The sequence below is a fragment of the Chiroxiphia lanceolata genome, chromosome 9 (genome assembly GCF_009829145.1).
Source record: "Chiroxiphia lanceolata isolate bChiLan1 chromosome 9, bChiLan1.pri, whole genome shotgun sequence".
Lineage (NCBI taxonomy): Eukaryota > Metazoa > Chordata > Aves > Passeriformes > Pipridae > Chiroxiphia > Chiroxiphia lanceolata.
In genome coordinates, this window is record NC_045645.1 from 3,668,038 (window position 1) to 3,683,431 (window position 15,394).

At 50.6% G+C, this 15,394-nt stretch overlaps 1 protein-coding gene across 20 annotated transcripts in view; it reads left to right on the forward strand.

Annotated features, from left to right (window-relative positions):
• PTPRF (protein tyrosine phosphatase receptor type F) overlaps positions 1 to 15,394 on the forward strand; it is a 376,345-nt gene that overhangs the window by 334,921 nt on the left and 26,030 nt on the right. For 11 of the 20 annotated variants that reach the window (XM_032697223.1, XM_032697222.1, XM_032697238.1 and 8 more), the window contains 6 exons: positions 2,886 to 3,098; positions 6,113 to 6,267; positions 7,141 to 7,152; positions 8,956 to 9,071; positions 11,828 to 11,860; positions 14,739 to 14,836. In XM_032697223.1, coding sequence (XP_032553114.1) covers positions 2,886 to 3,098; positions 6,113 to 6,267; positions 7,141 to 7,152; positions 8,956 to 9,071; positions 11,828 to 11,860; positions 14,739 to 14,836 — 627 coding nt within the window. The remainder of the gene's footprint in view (positions 1 to 2,885; positions 3,099 to 6,112; positions 6,268 to 7,140; positions 7,153 to 8,955; positions 9,072 to 11,827; positions 11,861 to 14,738; positions 14,837 to 15,394) is intronic. The other 9 variants (XM_032697231.1, XM_032697233.1, XM_032697234.1 and 6 more) reach the window with 3 other exon arrangements.

A 15,394-nucleotide genomic window follows, 5' to 3' on the forward strand; every position in this document is an offset into this window, starting at 1 on the left:
GCAGCAGCATGGATGCGGTGACACAGGTGCAGGCTACACATCAGAGGTGGGAGCTGTGGGATGGGTGTCCCCTTGGCCTTTCTTGGCTGGTGACAGCATGTGGGAAGGGGCTGGAGTCAACCAAAGGAGGAGCCACCTCCTAAAACGTGCTCCCTTAGGAGACCACACTTGAGTGTCTCAGAGCTCTGATGAGGACAGATCGTGTCTCAGGTCAGACAGTCCTTGCAGCCTCTCTCAGCTGGAACGACCATGCTGATTTTGCAAACAAGCTAGGAGAGAAAGGTTTTGGTTTCAGTTTATTAAGCTGTTTTCTCAGGAAGCTTTTCCCTCTGTGGGTAGGACCTAAGCCTGCAGTGTAGATAAAGAGTTTGCTCTAGTATCTAACAAAACCTGCAGAGGTCCCTTCACGCTTGCTCGTTAAAGGCTTTCAGCGTTCACCAGCCCGTTGCCCCAAGATGCAGCTTGTTCTGTGCAGGAGTGCTCCAACACCAGTAGCATGGAATGTGTGCAGGTGTCAGGAAGGTTTTTATGGGCTTTTTCTTCCCCACACACACCATCAGCCCCAAAGCAAAAAGGAAAAATTCCACAAAATCACACACAGAAAGATCCATTAAGAGAACAAAGTTACAAACTTGAAGTACTCAGAAATGACAAACCGTGAGGAGCTGTAAGTCAGCCCTTATCTTTATTTGAATGATTGCAGTCTTTTCTGAGAGGTCTCAGCTCACAATGTGTATTGGTGGATCTGTTCTGCACATGAAGCACAACTGTGTGGTGGAGAAGCATCATCCCCCAAGTCTCCTGCATCTTTTCATTGCAAGTTTACCAACATCACAGATGTCACAAGAAATAGAAGACCAAGATGAGAAAGGATGGTTTGGTTTTGAGCTTTAGGTGTTTGAAAGTTATCAAGACATCTTGTTCCTGTCTGTCTCATCCAGCCTTAGGCAAATGATCTAAATTTTCATTAGAAGCCACTGTCTTGCATGTTGTGATTTTTTTGAGTGCTCATTTTGAGATCCTGGAACCTCATTTGCAAAGCCTAAGCATCCCCAGCTGCAGAGAAAGTCAATAGCTGGATACAATCAGTGCTATAAAGATAATACTGAGTTTTCTTTAAAAACAAAACAAGCTGATGTCTTTTCAATTTGACATTCAGAATTGTTGGACATTTTTTACATTAATGTCTCTGCGTCTCTGTATGTGTAAAATTAGGATAATCACTTTCATCTCACCTCATATGGGTGTTTGGAAGATAAGATCGTTAATGTTTGTGAAGCACTTGTAATATTATAGTGATCAGCACCACAGAAAAGCCCATGAGGAAATTATTAATTTTGTCTTCAGAGCTGAATTTGAATAGTAAGCAATAAACAAGGCCTCAAGCTGCATAATGCAAAGAAGAAAACAAAATGTGGAATATCTGCCCTTTGATTAAGCACTGTCTGTCCTGTGTATTGAACAAAGCAGGGGACTTAGAGAAAAGATAGTCTGTGACCATGCAGTCAAGGCTGGAGCATAACACACGTACACGAGGCAGCTGAATTAATTTTACACAGGCAGTATTAATTTTCTAATTTTTCAGAATCTGAACTTTGCAAGCCTAGCAGTCTTTTGATGCAGTCTTTTGCTGTGTGATACAAGTGTAAGTGCCAGAAGCCTCCAGCAGCCTCAATCACAACTAGAGCCCTGTGGCTTCATGCCCTTGCATGTGGAGCTGTGCTTTCTGCCCCAAAGAGCTCAGCTGTAATCTCAGCCAGATACAAGAGATGGGTGTGGGGAACAAACTCCACACTCCAAAGACTATCCTTCTGCCTTTTCCCCCTGCAGTTATAGGGACACTTATGTAAGTGAGATTTCTCCGTTCTTTTTTTTTCTTTTCTTTTCCTTTTTTTCTTTTTTTTGGTGATATTGTAATGACAAGCCATAGCTTTCCAAAATTACTCTAACGTGAGTATTGATAAGAGAGCAAGGATGGTCTGCCCGTGGCAAAGTGTAAGGGGCTTCTTACTTTCTTACCCAGCTTTTCCTTTTAAGAGAGAGTGAGCTCAGCTCAGTAGTGTGGTTTTGTGTGCACATCACTCTCCCCAGCCCTCTGATGTTCCCCATCTGCCCTGACAGTATTGCACTGATACATTTCTGTGTGAAATGTATTTCATGCCTCCTTTTTCAGTTTGAATTAGAATTTCTCTTCCAAACCTGATATTAATTTCCATTCATTGCAAAAAAAAGACCTTTAAACATCTGAGAATCTTCTTAGCAGTGCAATTGAATTTCTGTGTGTTTATATCCTTTTTCATGAATTTGTGACTATGAAATTTGCCAGTTTTACTCTGAACATCCCGTGAAATCTGTTACCATTCTTTATGATTTACACAAAGCTCTGCCTGCAGCACAGCAGCAGGTGAGATACCGAGGCACTGACAGAAGGGAAAGACACGGCAAATGTCACTTTTTCCCTGTACATCAGCACCAGCTGTAATTCACATCCAGCATCCGTAGAGAGTGTGATTTGCTGTCCAGACCAATGTTTGGGCCGCAGAATGTGGCCTGGTTCCCTCGCAGCCCATTAACTCGAGGGGACAGTCACAGCCAGGCTGTTTCAGCCCTAACATTCACCATGTCAGCTTTCCAGGACTCAGGATTCTTCTAAAGCTGTGATCCTGGCGGAGGCGCTTGCAGTGAGGGTCTGCAAACAGATGCTCCAGCAATGCCTAAATGGATAACACATGCCTCTGGTTTCTTAGTACCACCACATCCAAATCAAACCCAGTATCTTCTCCTCCCTTCCTTCCCTCCTGCTGAGTCCTTCAGCCAGTGAGATGACAGTGTAAGGCGGTGTCACACTGGGCGAAGCAATAGTGATGCACCTTGTTTGTCCCCAGTTGCTGGAGGCCATAAACCAGGGGAGTCAGAGCAGGCGCCAGCGACGCCAGGCAGACAGGCTCAAGCCCTACATTGCTGCTCAAGTGGATGTGCTGCCCGAGACCTTCACCCTGGGGGACGAGAAGAACTACAAAGGTTTCTACAACAAGCCTCTGTCTCAAGACCTGAGCTATCGCTGCTTCGTGCTGGCCTCGCTGGAGGATGGGGACACGGTAAGGACTTTCTGTGGGGCGTGGGCACAGCCTGTCCCAGCAGAGCTGAGGTGGGCTCAGTGCAGGCAGGGGGAGCAACTGCTGCGAGCTGAGGCTGCTGTGGGAGTTAACTTGATAGATGGTGTAAATGGCACATGTGTTCTACATAACAGGTGAGAGTGGAGGGCAGTGTGTCAACACACACATTCTGCACAAGCTCAGTTGTGGCTTGCTGGGCTGTGCTCAGAGCAGAGCTTGACACACGGTTGAGATGGGATGGGTCCTCATTCTGCTTTGGTCCAAGTAAGTGACTGTGGAAAACAGCCCGTGAAATCTTACCCTGCACAGCGGCTGCTGAGACTGCAGTGAACAGGATGTTCCCCCTGCAAACCTGCCCTCACAGGCCCTTCTCTGCCCAGAACCTCGCCTCCAGATGACATCTGCCCTAGCAAACCTGCCTCCCATCGCAGTGGGTCATCAGCAGGGCAGAGGTGCATGCTTGCCTCCTGTGTAGGCATTCCTACTCCTGCATCTCTCCTTGCCAAAGGCTGGAAGCTGCTGCCAAGCACACGGGGCCTGGGCACGTGAGCGGGAAGGGAGTAGCTGATGCAATGAGCAGGGAGCAGCACAGCAAGACCTGTGCATCACTGTCCAGCTGTAAACACAGAGGCCAGGAGTGGTGGTGGCAGCAGTGTGTAAATAATGGAAATAATAGAGATGCACAGAATCCTTTGGTCAGCTTCCAAGCCGTGGCTTCCGTCCTCAGCCTCATTTGCTTGTAATGGCTCATTAAGGCTGGTCGAGTTCTTCATTAGTCATCCAGCTCACGTGTTCTTGTGGCAAGATGTGCACACTGGTGAGGGAAGGAAAGTCACAGATTAGCAACAAGGTAAGGCAGAGGCCTTGAGATGAGCTATCCTGACAATCCGTGTCAAGAAGAGATGACCTTAACTAGTTGATCCCAACTATAATCATCATCTCTTCACTAGCATAGATCTGCCACAGCCCTCCAATGAACCACCAGGCAGCAGTTATTATACTGCTCCTACAAATCTCCTATATGCCCTGCTCCTGCAGACCACCTTTCTGCATCCCCTGCTGCATCACATCCCTTTTCATTTGGACTATGAGGCATTCTGTCCAAGCTGTGCACTGTCTCCCCCACCCAGCTCCTCTGAAATTGCTTGCTGTGTCTCTAGTGTCAGCAGGAGAGCATAACATTGCCATCCTTCAAAGGCAGAGAGGGAAGTGTAGTTGAAACACCATCTCTGGGAGCAGGGACACCTGCACCTCTCAGTCTGCCTTTGGAAATGCCACTCAGGTAACAGTCCTTCTGATCTCTTCTGCTTCTGTCTTCTCTTGGAAGGAGACGCCTCCTAAGTGTGTCTGCAGAAATATGAATTATGAATGTTTGGCCCTTGCACAAAGCTTTGGAGGTGGCCACATGTGTTACCTTGCTGCACAGGTCAGCATGCTCCTTCCCTCCCCTCCACCAATGCACCCTGACCTTTCTGGGCAGTCACAGGCAAAGCCTTTGTGTCTTCCTCGCAGAGGAGCCACTTGCCCATGCAAAGGGGAGCCTCAGGCCTGCTGCCCCATCCTCTCGACACCAGTACAGCATTTTCTTGTCCCTGCCATGCTCAGAGCTGTACCTGACTCCCTGCCCTGTTGTTTGAATTGGACAGGGGGATGTGGGAACATGCAAATGGGTTGCAGTGATCCTGTGCAGACTTCCTCTAGGAACAGAACTAAACCAGGAGCTGGCAGCTGTTTCACAGGCATTGAAAGAGGGCCTTGTAGTTTTATAGACAAAGTGGCAACCACCTTCCATGGCTTCTCCCCCAGACAGCAGCTTCTCCGCTGATAAGTCTGAGGAGAGCTGCTAGGATGCTGCACTAGTGTGGGCTGCCAGAAGGATGTCCCAGATAAGAGTATTTTCTGTACTCCACACGTTTGAAATCAGGCTGGCTGTGAGAGAAGATCAAGATGAGCATTTATGGGACACCAGCACACTTGATTTTTCCCTTTCTTCTCCTCACATATGTCCAGATATGAATTGCAGGTTTAAACTTCGACCTTAAAGCAGGAGATTTATAGATCCACAGGAACCTCTTCGATGATGTAAACTTTGTGGCAGGAGCAGAGTGTTTCTGGCTCCTTAATGCCAGGCAGCAGGTGCTGCTCAAAAGCCACAGGCACGGAACTGATACGGCTCTGGCCCTCTCTAATAGGGGGAAAGGATTTCTTTTTGCAGCATTTAACCCTTCTGACCCACCAGCACTGAGCTGTGAAGGTACAACACTGCTCCATAAGCCTTAGCAACAGCAGCAGAACAAGGTGCAGTGTCATTTTTCTGCAGGAAGGGTTTGGGTCTCTGTTAATTCCATCTTGCAGATGGGGCTAGAAAACTGTCCCTTCAGGTTATAAATCACGGGGCTGCCAGATTGCAGAAGTCTCTGGAAAGGAACCTGTAAGAATGAGCCTCTTTCTAAGGTCTGTTTATCAGCTACATCAGTTCTGTCATTTCATTCCTTTAAGAAAACTGCCTAGCCCAGCAGGGGTTTTCCTAATATAGCCCTGTCCTGGAGAGATGTGTTGATATCAGCACAGCAGGTATTATAAACCACTTAGGAATCATCAGCCAGCCCCATTGTGCAATTGGTTGGGATTCAAAACCTTGTGATTTGGCTCTGAGAGAATCCAGGGATGGCAAGTGGCTCTTAGCTGGAGTGCTCCAGTTTGGCACCTCCAGGTCGGGTCTGCCAGCCACAAAGTTGATGGCACTGGGAACATTTCACACCTGGGGAGTTGCTGTCACTGAGAATGTTTCACACCAGGAAGAAACTGTTGAAACAGCATGACCTTCGCTGACGCCAAGAGAGAGAGTATCTCGTGGTATGTTGCTGGGGTTTGAGAAGCACGACCATTCCTACAAGCCAAAGGCAAGGGCAAACTCCTGCATTTCAGGGATGTAGCTGTTGCTTTAACATAATGGATGCTTGCTTTTCTCTCCCTCTTCTGCCTGTGCTGTTCAGAAGAGATATGCAGCCAGCCCCTACTCGGATGAGATCGTGATGGAAGTGGCTTCAGCAAAGCAGCAAGATGAACCAGAGATGCTCTGGGTGATGGGACCTGTCCTGGCCGTGATATTAATCATCATCATTGTCATTGCTATACTCCTCTTCAAAAGGTGAGATCCAGTCCAGGACATAGCACTTACGGCATGAGGGCTAGAGGTGCTGGCACCTTCAATACCTTCCTTGTAATCTTCACATAGGGGGTGCTCTGATAGGCAGTACTTGGTGGTCATGGGGAGGAGGAAGGTCTCTACCTGGCACAGCAGAAGGCTGCTTTATAAAGAGAGCAGAAGAGCTGGAAGGGCTGGGTATGCAGAGGATAGCTGATAGTCCCAGGACACAGAGCTGCTGTGGATTCTGGAAACATGAGCAGTGTGACAGAGGAGAGCAGCTTTGTCCCTAAAGCCAGTCTGACTGCTCTCTGGTCACACAGCTTGGATTGGCAGCCTTGGGAACTTCACTAGTACTGGTTTTCTGTGGAAATTGCCTGCTTGATCTCTGGCAGGTGCCCCCACTCCCGTGAATTTTGACTGAGGAACTTGATCTTGGTGGTGAGAACAGGACACAGATGTGACAGGCTAGAATCAGAGTGGAGCTCTCTTTTGGAGGCCTCTCAGTCCTGACTACTGGATCGGAACCATCCCCACACTGTGCTCCCTTTAGAAGCAAACACCTGCTTTTGCCTAGCAGAGCAGTCCTGCTAGAGTTGTAACTGTAGTGTGAGATGAGCATCCAGAGGAGCCACAGGTTGCATTTGCATGTGTTCACGTAGCCTGTTCAATTACAGTGGGTCATTCCCTCCCTACCAGCCCAGCTCTAAGGTTCTGCTCCTCCTGGGCTCTCTATTTACATATGTCTCTCTAGCTGGGGAGGGGAGATGGCTTTGTTGTCTGATTAAATGGAGCTCTGCTGTGCATGTGCAGTCAGTGCCTTTCTGTGTCAGTGATCATCTCCTTTCTTCTGTTCCTGCTTTTCCCTGGATCTAGTAAGCAAGAAAGGTATGAATGCATTTTATCTTCTTGTTTTGCTAAAATATCAAGTCTATTCCCTTTTTTAAAAATCAAGCCCGAAGCTACTAAGGGGCTTCTTTGTTTTTGGGAGTATGGAGCATGCCAGCACTAGATGTTTACAAAGACTTTGTTTCCTCAAAGGTATCAGCCTCCTAGCAGTTGTCAGCCTCTTACAGCTCTCAGGGAGAAGTTCCGATGTAAAGACTTCCCAGATTGTTTTTGCAATTAAATTAAAAATAACAAAAGATATGGCAACACCAGCAGTTAAAGGGGTTCCTTTGTTTTCTCGGTCACTTCAGACTGAGAGCTGTTCCATCAAGAATGCAGGGGTATTCTTGCAGTCTCTAATGAGGATGCTTTGAGGCAATACCAGGGAACTGTAAAAAACAGCAGGTTTGGTGGTCTTTAATGAGAGAAGATGGCCCCAGAAGGAATTTCTGTACCAGGGCCCCATGGAAGGTATTCCCACCTTGGCTTAGCTTAGCACCAGCGTGTGGTGCCCAGACCTGACATTCATGTCCCAGCTGCATCCTAGCCCATGGAGCAGCAGCATATCCCCTTCCAGCACCATATCCCCTTCCAGCACCACCTGCATGCTCAGGGTAGTGATGTGGATTTGGCTGTCCAGCCTCTCTTTGGAGGCATTTTCCCCCAAAGATATCTGTATGTCATATTGACAATGGCAGATCTACAGTGGGAATGAATGGAAGCTGAGCATCAGTGGATAGCTTGGGATCTGGAGAATGGTTTAGCAGTTGCCCTGACTAGGCTAATGAGAGACAAACTTTAATTACGTGCTGTGCCCATTTCCAAGAAGAGCTGGCCCACTTTGTTCAAGGGCTCAGGGACTGGTACCCAGTAGCACATTGCACATCCTGCTGTGCTCCTGATAGGAGAAACACTGATTTATTTGTTTGTCACGTAGTTTCCTTTCTTTCTGTCAATGCTCTCAGTCTTTCAGCTTTTTTGTCTCAGTCGAGGCAGCTGGAAGGCTTCTGATGCCTCAGAGTAGTGTAAGACACTTCTGTATGTTAGCAGTGTCAGGGTCAGCATGGACTCAGAAGAGGGTACTGCTGTCCTGCCCCTGCCCAACACCCCTCTCCACTGCTTAGGTATATCCACCTTATTTTTAATCTACAGCAAGAAATGGGACTTAAACGTTCACTAGAAACCCTTCTTGCAGTATTAGATTTTCCTTAATATTCACTTGTCCACTTTTTGATTGGATCTGTCCCTGCTTTGCCTGTGAATTCCAGCAAGAGCCTGAGGTGGTGGCATCGCTCTAGGCATAAATATAGCATGAAGAGACAACATTGTATTTTATTGTTCCATTAATACACGCCTTGGGTGCCTTCAACCATTCAAGACATGTATTAATGGCCCAATAAAACACACCCTGAAGAGCCTTTACACTATTATATTATAGCATTCTGTATTTAAATATTTCTAATACTTGAAAAAAAATTTTATTATATCCTTCCACTACAGAAAATAGTTCCTAGAGACAGTAAGAGGAAACAACATCTGCATTTTCTGTAATAAATATTATGCAGAATGCCACATTTCAAAGTACCTCGCTAATCAAACATCTGACATTGCTTACATATGATCTTTCCTGTTTCATAGATGGGATATTGGAGGCACGGAAGATGATGTGACTTGCCCAGAGCCCCAGGGAGCCTGGGATGGATCTGAGTATCTGGGACACAGGGACCCAGACTCCTTCCCAGGATGGTTCATACCAGTCTCTGCCAGAGCTCACCTGCTTGTTTCTGCCCTCTCTGTCCATAGGAAAAGGGCACACTCCCCCTCTTCCAAGGATGAGCACTCCATTGGCCTGAAGGACTCGCTCTTGGCCCACTCCTCTGACCCAGTTGAGATGAGGCGACTCAACTACCAGACTCCAGGTAAGGAGCAGCTCACACTCTTGCATCCTGCCTCCTCCAGTTCTCCTTTACCACGTCGCCACGCCAGAGGTGGAGTTACAGTCCTTCCCACCCTCCAGCAGCTCCACAGTCACAGTGGCACAGAGGGAGCTTTAGACCGAGGATGTCCAGGTGTCTGCTGTGCGGGTTGCAAATCCTTCTCCCTGGCCCTGTCGCTGCAGGCCTGCAAGGCTGGGAAGCCTGGATGGGGCCAGCCTGTTGTGTGGTGTGTGTCAGACATTCCGTGAAGCTCACTGCAGTTGTCCTGAGCCGGGAGGAGCCTCCACGCAATTGGGAGCGCCCGTACCTGCAGTGGTCCCGGGTACTGCGCTGGCTTGACCTGGGCTGGGGTTCAGTGCCGAGCACCACTGCTGCAGTGCTGGCCACATGGGCTGCATCTGGGGGAATCAGGAGGTACAGAGCCCTCCTACTGCTGAGGGTGTCCCAGCAGCTTCATCCTGGCATCTTTGGCGTGCTGACTCTCCTGCTCTGCTCTGCTGAGGGTGAAGAGAAGAGCTACATGCAAACTACATTGCTCCCCAGCCAGTGCTGTGACCCAATGAAGGGCACTGCTGGTCAGGGTGGTCTCAGTGCAAAGGATGATAGTTCAGTAGAAGCCATTCTCTGCCTGCTGGTTTCACTGGCCTGGGGTGCCTCGGGCTGTAGCTGGTTTGCCAGCCAGTGGAGGCAACTGTACTTCACACTGCAGAAAGGTCTTGTGCTGCTGCTTTGTGCCTGCACATCTCTGATGGCACCGAAAGCACAGTACCTGTCATTGTAGTGATCAGGGACAGGCTCGCCCTGACTCGTTCAGAGCCTTTCAGAGAGTCCAAGTCCTAGATGAACTGAGGGAGCGCCTGGGCTTTTGTGATGGAGGGAGCAGTTCAGCAGTAAATGAGGCACATACAGCTCTCTTCTAACTTGCAGCTCCTCCTGGTCTGTAACCTACTTTCCTTTTCCTCCTGCTGCTCATTCATCTAAGAGCTTTCATCTAACAGGAGAGTTTTGGAGGGACCATTTCCTGATGTAAAACTGCTGTGTCTGGCAGTGGGGGCAAGAGGAGCAGTCTGACTCACATCTGGGGTGAGCTTCACCAGCACATCATCTTCTATGCCCAGGCAGCTGTCAGAGGTCCCTAGTTAGTGCATCTCCCAGGCAGAACCGATGGCACATCTCAGGGATGGGAGGCAGCAGCAGCCTGGCAGTTAATTGGCCACAGCACAGGCCAGCGTGGTATTGCAGCACGGGAGGAAAGTGGTGTGGGGAGAAAGGAAGGCACCTGTGCCAGAGGAGGAGCATCTCAACAGGCAGATCACTGGGAGCAGCACTAAGGAGGGGGTCACACACAGTCAGCAACAGCGTGCAGCTTCCTGAGGAGGAGCACAGTCTTGAACAGGGCTACTCCAGGACGGTTATGAACGGGGACAGGCCTCTGTGACATGTCTCCACATGGGCACAAGAGCCATCTTTGCTGTGTACTCGTGGTTTGCATTGCACAGGGGATTGTGACAGGTCAGGCTCATGTCTGCTCCCGTCTCCAGCAAGATTGGGGTGTTTGCAACAAGGATATCCCTTGCTAGAGCTATAGCAAGGGTCAAGAGTTGCCATCAGAGAGAAGAGGGGTCTGGGAAATTTTCTTTTCCCATCTGTGCCTAAGGATAAGCCAAAGATGCTGGCTCATTTGGTGAGTTTGCAGAGCTCTCTGGAGAGGCAAAAACAAGCCACAGTGCCCAGTTCACTTGAGACAGCAGCAGGGGCCTGGGACACTGCCAGACAATGCTCCTCCACCATGACTCAGCACTGTGTCCTCCTCCCCTTCTCCCCCCTGCATCACCTGTGAGTCTCTGAGGGGCAGAAGTGGGTGTTGTGCAGTTAGAAGTGACTGTTCCAGCTCCTGCTGAGCTTGTCCTCATTAATGAGGTGCATGAAAACCACCAAGCCCAGTGGGTCCACGCTGTTGCCCCTGTCACCCGCCGGAGGTTGAGGCAGTGCTGTGCGGATGCACTGACAAGAGGTGCTGGCCACCAGCCCTGGTAGCTCCCTGCTGGAGCGTGCTGAGCAGGGAAAACTTGTTTAATGCATAATTAATTGGGCTACTGTTATTAAATATTAAGCTTTCTCGTTTTTGTGGTTCCTACTTCAGACAAGGGTTTTCCCCCCCGTTGGCCTGCCTGTACTAACATACTGCTGTGCCAAGTCACTGAGAGGATCCAGGACCAGGCAGTGTCCCAGTACACCATGAAATGAGGCTGAGTTGTGCTCCTGATGAGCTGCGAGCGAGCTGGAGGCTCAGGGACGCTGAGCAGAGGTTGCTGGGGCTGAGTGCAGTCATTGTGGCTTCCAGCCAGCACAGATGCCACCTGTGCCTGCCATCTCCTGGCCCTCGCTGGCTCCCCCGGGGCACAGGGCTGTGGCCAGTGGTGTGCAGCCAGAAGTGTAGCTCTTGGTGTCACATGAAGACCCGTGTGCTCACTCCCCAGCAAGTAGCTCCAGCTCCATGTGTTTGCCACTGGGGGATGGCACTGGCCAGAGCCAACAGCCCAGGGTGCAACAGCCAGCTGGAGAGCAGGCCCCTGGGCCAGGCAGTCGGTCCTGTGCAGGAGGGAGGCTCCCAATGCTGTGGCAGATGGTGCTTTCCTTTGCATCTTCATCTCTTTGTCTTTCCATTTCTGAAGCTCTGCAATGATGACTAAAAGCTAATGGGATTTCTGTTCTTGCCCCATTTCTTTTCTTTGCAGGTGCCAGTGTCGCCTGTTGCCCGAATATCTCAAGTTAGTTTTAACTCCTGTTTTTATCTTATGACACCTTTTGCTTTTTCTTTCACTTTCTCTCTCGTCTCTGTAATTTTTGTTTCAATGTCATGAAGGTCACCCTCACCTACAGCAGACTGTAAAATGGCAGCGATTTCACTTTCTGACATGATGTGTTGGGGCCAGGCTCGGTACTGCTCACACGGCACTGCAGCAGCTCACCTCAGCACGGTGCAGAAGGGAAGGCCCCAAGTGCTGGGCTGCCAGGAGGCTTCTGCAGCAGCCCATTGCCTGCTCCCACGCCACCTGCCCCCTCAGTGTTGTGCCAGGCTCTGCCGTGGCATCAGGCCTGCAGCTCGCCCTGGGTGGGGACAGAGAACCTTGGCGCTTCTGGAGGGGGTGACCAGCTAGGAACCCCAAATGGACAAATCTAAGGGTGCTCTTCAGCCCAGTGGTTGAACACACTCTCGTTCTACCTTGGGCAGACTGGTTTCCCTAGGCTGGCTGGGTTGCTGTGTCACAGAGTTAGGCAGAACACAAGCCAAGGGACACTGATCATCTCTGAACTGCTGTGCAGTTGTTCTCCTTGGCAGTGTTGGCACTGAATTCCCAGGCACAGAGCAGAAGGACTTACTGCTCTAGAAGGTTGGATGAAGTAGTGCCAGCCTGTGGGTATCGCTACCCCTTTAATGCTTGTCTTCTGAGCTTCAAGTTCAGCCTCAAACAACCATGAAAGCATAGCCTCCCTGCTGCTGGATGTACGAGGCATCTGTGTGCAAACAGGAATGGGGGAGGTATGTGGGATAAATACTTCCCCCAGGAGCAGAGCCAAGGGCTTTGCTGTCTGCAGCCCTGCAGGCATTGTGAGACCTCTGAGCCCTTCTAGCCTGGTGGAGAGCTTACTGTCCTCTTGCCAGAGAAATTGGAAAAGCATGTGGAAGTCCTGGCAAAGTGTACAAATGTCCTCCATCTTGCCCTGCAGTGGCAGTTGTTCTAGGTTCACCATAATGGGATTCCAACCACTTCTTTCTCCCCATCTGCTCTTGGAGCTCTTTTGTTGCTACAACACAACCTTGGCCAGCAAAACTACTAGTTTGAAGAGACCCCATTGTATTTCTCAGTTGAGATGAGGGTCTGCAGCTTTGCTGTGGTCTGTGCCATACTTTGTACGTTGGGATAAGCACATACTGTGGTTATGTTCCAGTCTCTTTCTTCTTCCAGCCCCACACTTCTGCCTTGGCCCCACACTGTTCTCATCATTCAGTTGTTCAGTAACAGCTCTGCAAAGGCTGCCCCTGAGCTACAGCCTCAGAGCTCTGTCACCAGCAATCTTTGTGGGCCTGCTCAGCCACCTTGGGGATCCTGATGGGTGAAGGGCAAACAGAGGACCATATGCAGAAGGACCTCAGCATAAGGCAGAAGAGGGATATTTCCTTCTCCATGTGTCCATGTGTTCTCAGGCCATCCGTGGATAGCTCTGCACTGTCAAGTGATGGCAGGACGAGTGTGTTGGATCGGGTCTTGCCTGTGTACAGATGTTAGGTGCTTTTTGCAGAGGTCTGAGGTGTAACACTTCCATGTTATCACCTCCTGACTTGTCACCACTGTGTCAAATGCCTGTACCCAGCCTGGGGACTGCTCCATCACCTCAGTGGCCCATCACTGCCATCTGCGGTGGCATTCAGTCTCCTGAGAGACTGAAAAGCTCCTGGCTGTGCTCCAGCCTTTCTCCCTGAGTGTGAGTCAACAGCTTCAGCCTATTAATAATCATTATTACCCATGTGGGGTTTCTGGGAAACCCACAGAGCAGCCGATGGAGTCACAAGCCTTGGGATTTGGATGAGATGTTTCACAACCACGTTCCTGCCAGTTCAGCATCTCAGCATCAGAGAAGGAGGTTGTGATAGTTGAGCCCTGAATCCCAGGGCCCTAGTAGGGGTCCTCCCAATCCCATATGCACACCACCACAGTGGTGTGGCATCTGTGAGATCCTCTTCTCTAGGCCTTTCCCCTGAGCAGGGCTTCGGCTGTGCCCAGGATGAGCCATCCTGCGTTAGACAGGGCAAGACTTCTGCCATGGCTTGAGCTGCATGCCAGCTCACAGCAGCCTCCTAAAGGCTGCTGGAGGGCACGTCACTGCACATGGTGCCTTGCACGAGCCAGCCCAGAGGAGCTGAATTTTGGGCCCTGGAGCTGGCTCTGCCTCTGGAGCATCACTGAAAAACACTTGAGTTATGCATCTGCAGGCAGAGCTGCTCCTCAGCTCTCAGAATGTTGCACAGTGTCCAACAGGGGAGCAGCCATTGCTCCTCCACGGCGCCCTTCTCATCTTTCCCTAGCTCCCTGGGGACTGGGGCAGCATCTCCCTACCCAAAAAGCTGTGTACACGCACTGCAGAGGTTTCATCTGGAGCAGGTCTGGGCGAGTTTCTTTTTGGCTAATGCCACTGTTAGGGCTAAGCAAGAGGATCAGCCTCAGCCCTTGGCAGTGGGAGCACCAGAGGATCGGTGTGTTCAACTTCAACCCATGTGGGAGCCCGGGAAGCGCAGTGACAGCGTATCCTTGGGCTGTTCCTGCCAGGGGCTGTCCCGAGCCCCTGCCTGCTGCGTGGCCTGCTCTGTGTGCCCGGTGGCTGTACTGTCCTGGCTTGCTCACCCGGTCATGCACATTCTGCACATCACCTTTCTGTTCTGTTCACCGAACCGTGTGCTCTGACAGTGTGTGCCGCATGCCATGTGGTCTCGTTGACCTCCCATCCATCCTGCCCAGCGCTTCACATAGTCACACATGTCCGCCTCGCGCCCACTCTTTGGGTTTGCTGTGCACATGCCATTGTTGAGCCTCCCTTGGCCATGCAGAGCCATAACCTCTCCCTCCTCCCTCCTTGTCTCACTTGCAGGCATGCGTGACCACCCCCCCATCCCTGTGAGCGACCTCGCCGACAACATCGACCGGCTGAAGGCCAACGATGGGCTGAAGTTCTCCCAGGAGTATGAGGTGAGCGTGGGAGCGGGACGGGCTGCAGGGCAGAGTGATGCTGGCCAGGACCCCCAGCGGAGAGGCCTTGATGAAAGCTGAGCTGTGCCTCCCCTGCAGCAGCACCGCCTGGGCAGGCCCCACGCCAGCCCTGGGAGCCTGCCAGCTCTCCCTGCCAGCCCCAGAGCGGTGGGAACTCGCCTCGAGCAGTTGTAGCATGGCTGGTACAGGGAAAAGGCCTTGCAGCAGAATGCACAGCAGCCTGCCATGCTCCCACCATGGTTACAGCCTTAGAAGTGAATGGACAGCCTGCCTGCGCTGTCGCTGATTACTTTGTTCTGCTGTGTGACGGCTGCCCTCCATCCAGGTTGGCTGAGGTATTTCAGTCCACAGCATCCTGTGCCCCTTCACTTCCATCTGCATTCAAAGCTTTGCTCTCTGCGGCATCCTCTGATGCCAGTGAATATGCATTTGAGTTTTCATTCCTGCTTCCCCTTCTAATCTCCCCCTGAACACTGTTGGACTGTGCTGGCATTAGCCTGTGCCATTCAGCATCTCTGCCACCAGAAACTCTGCTAA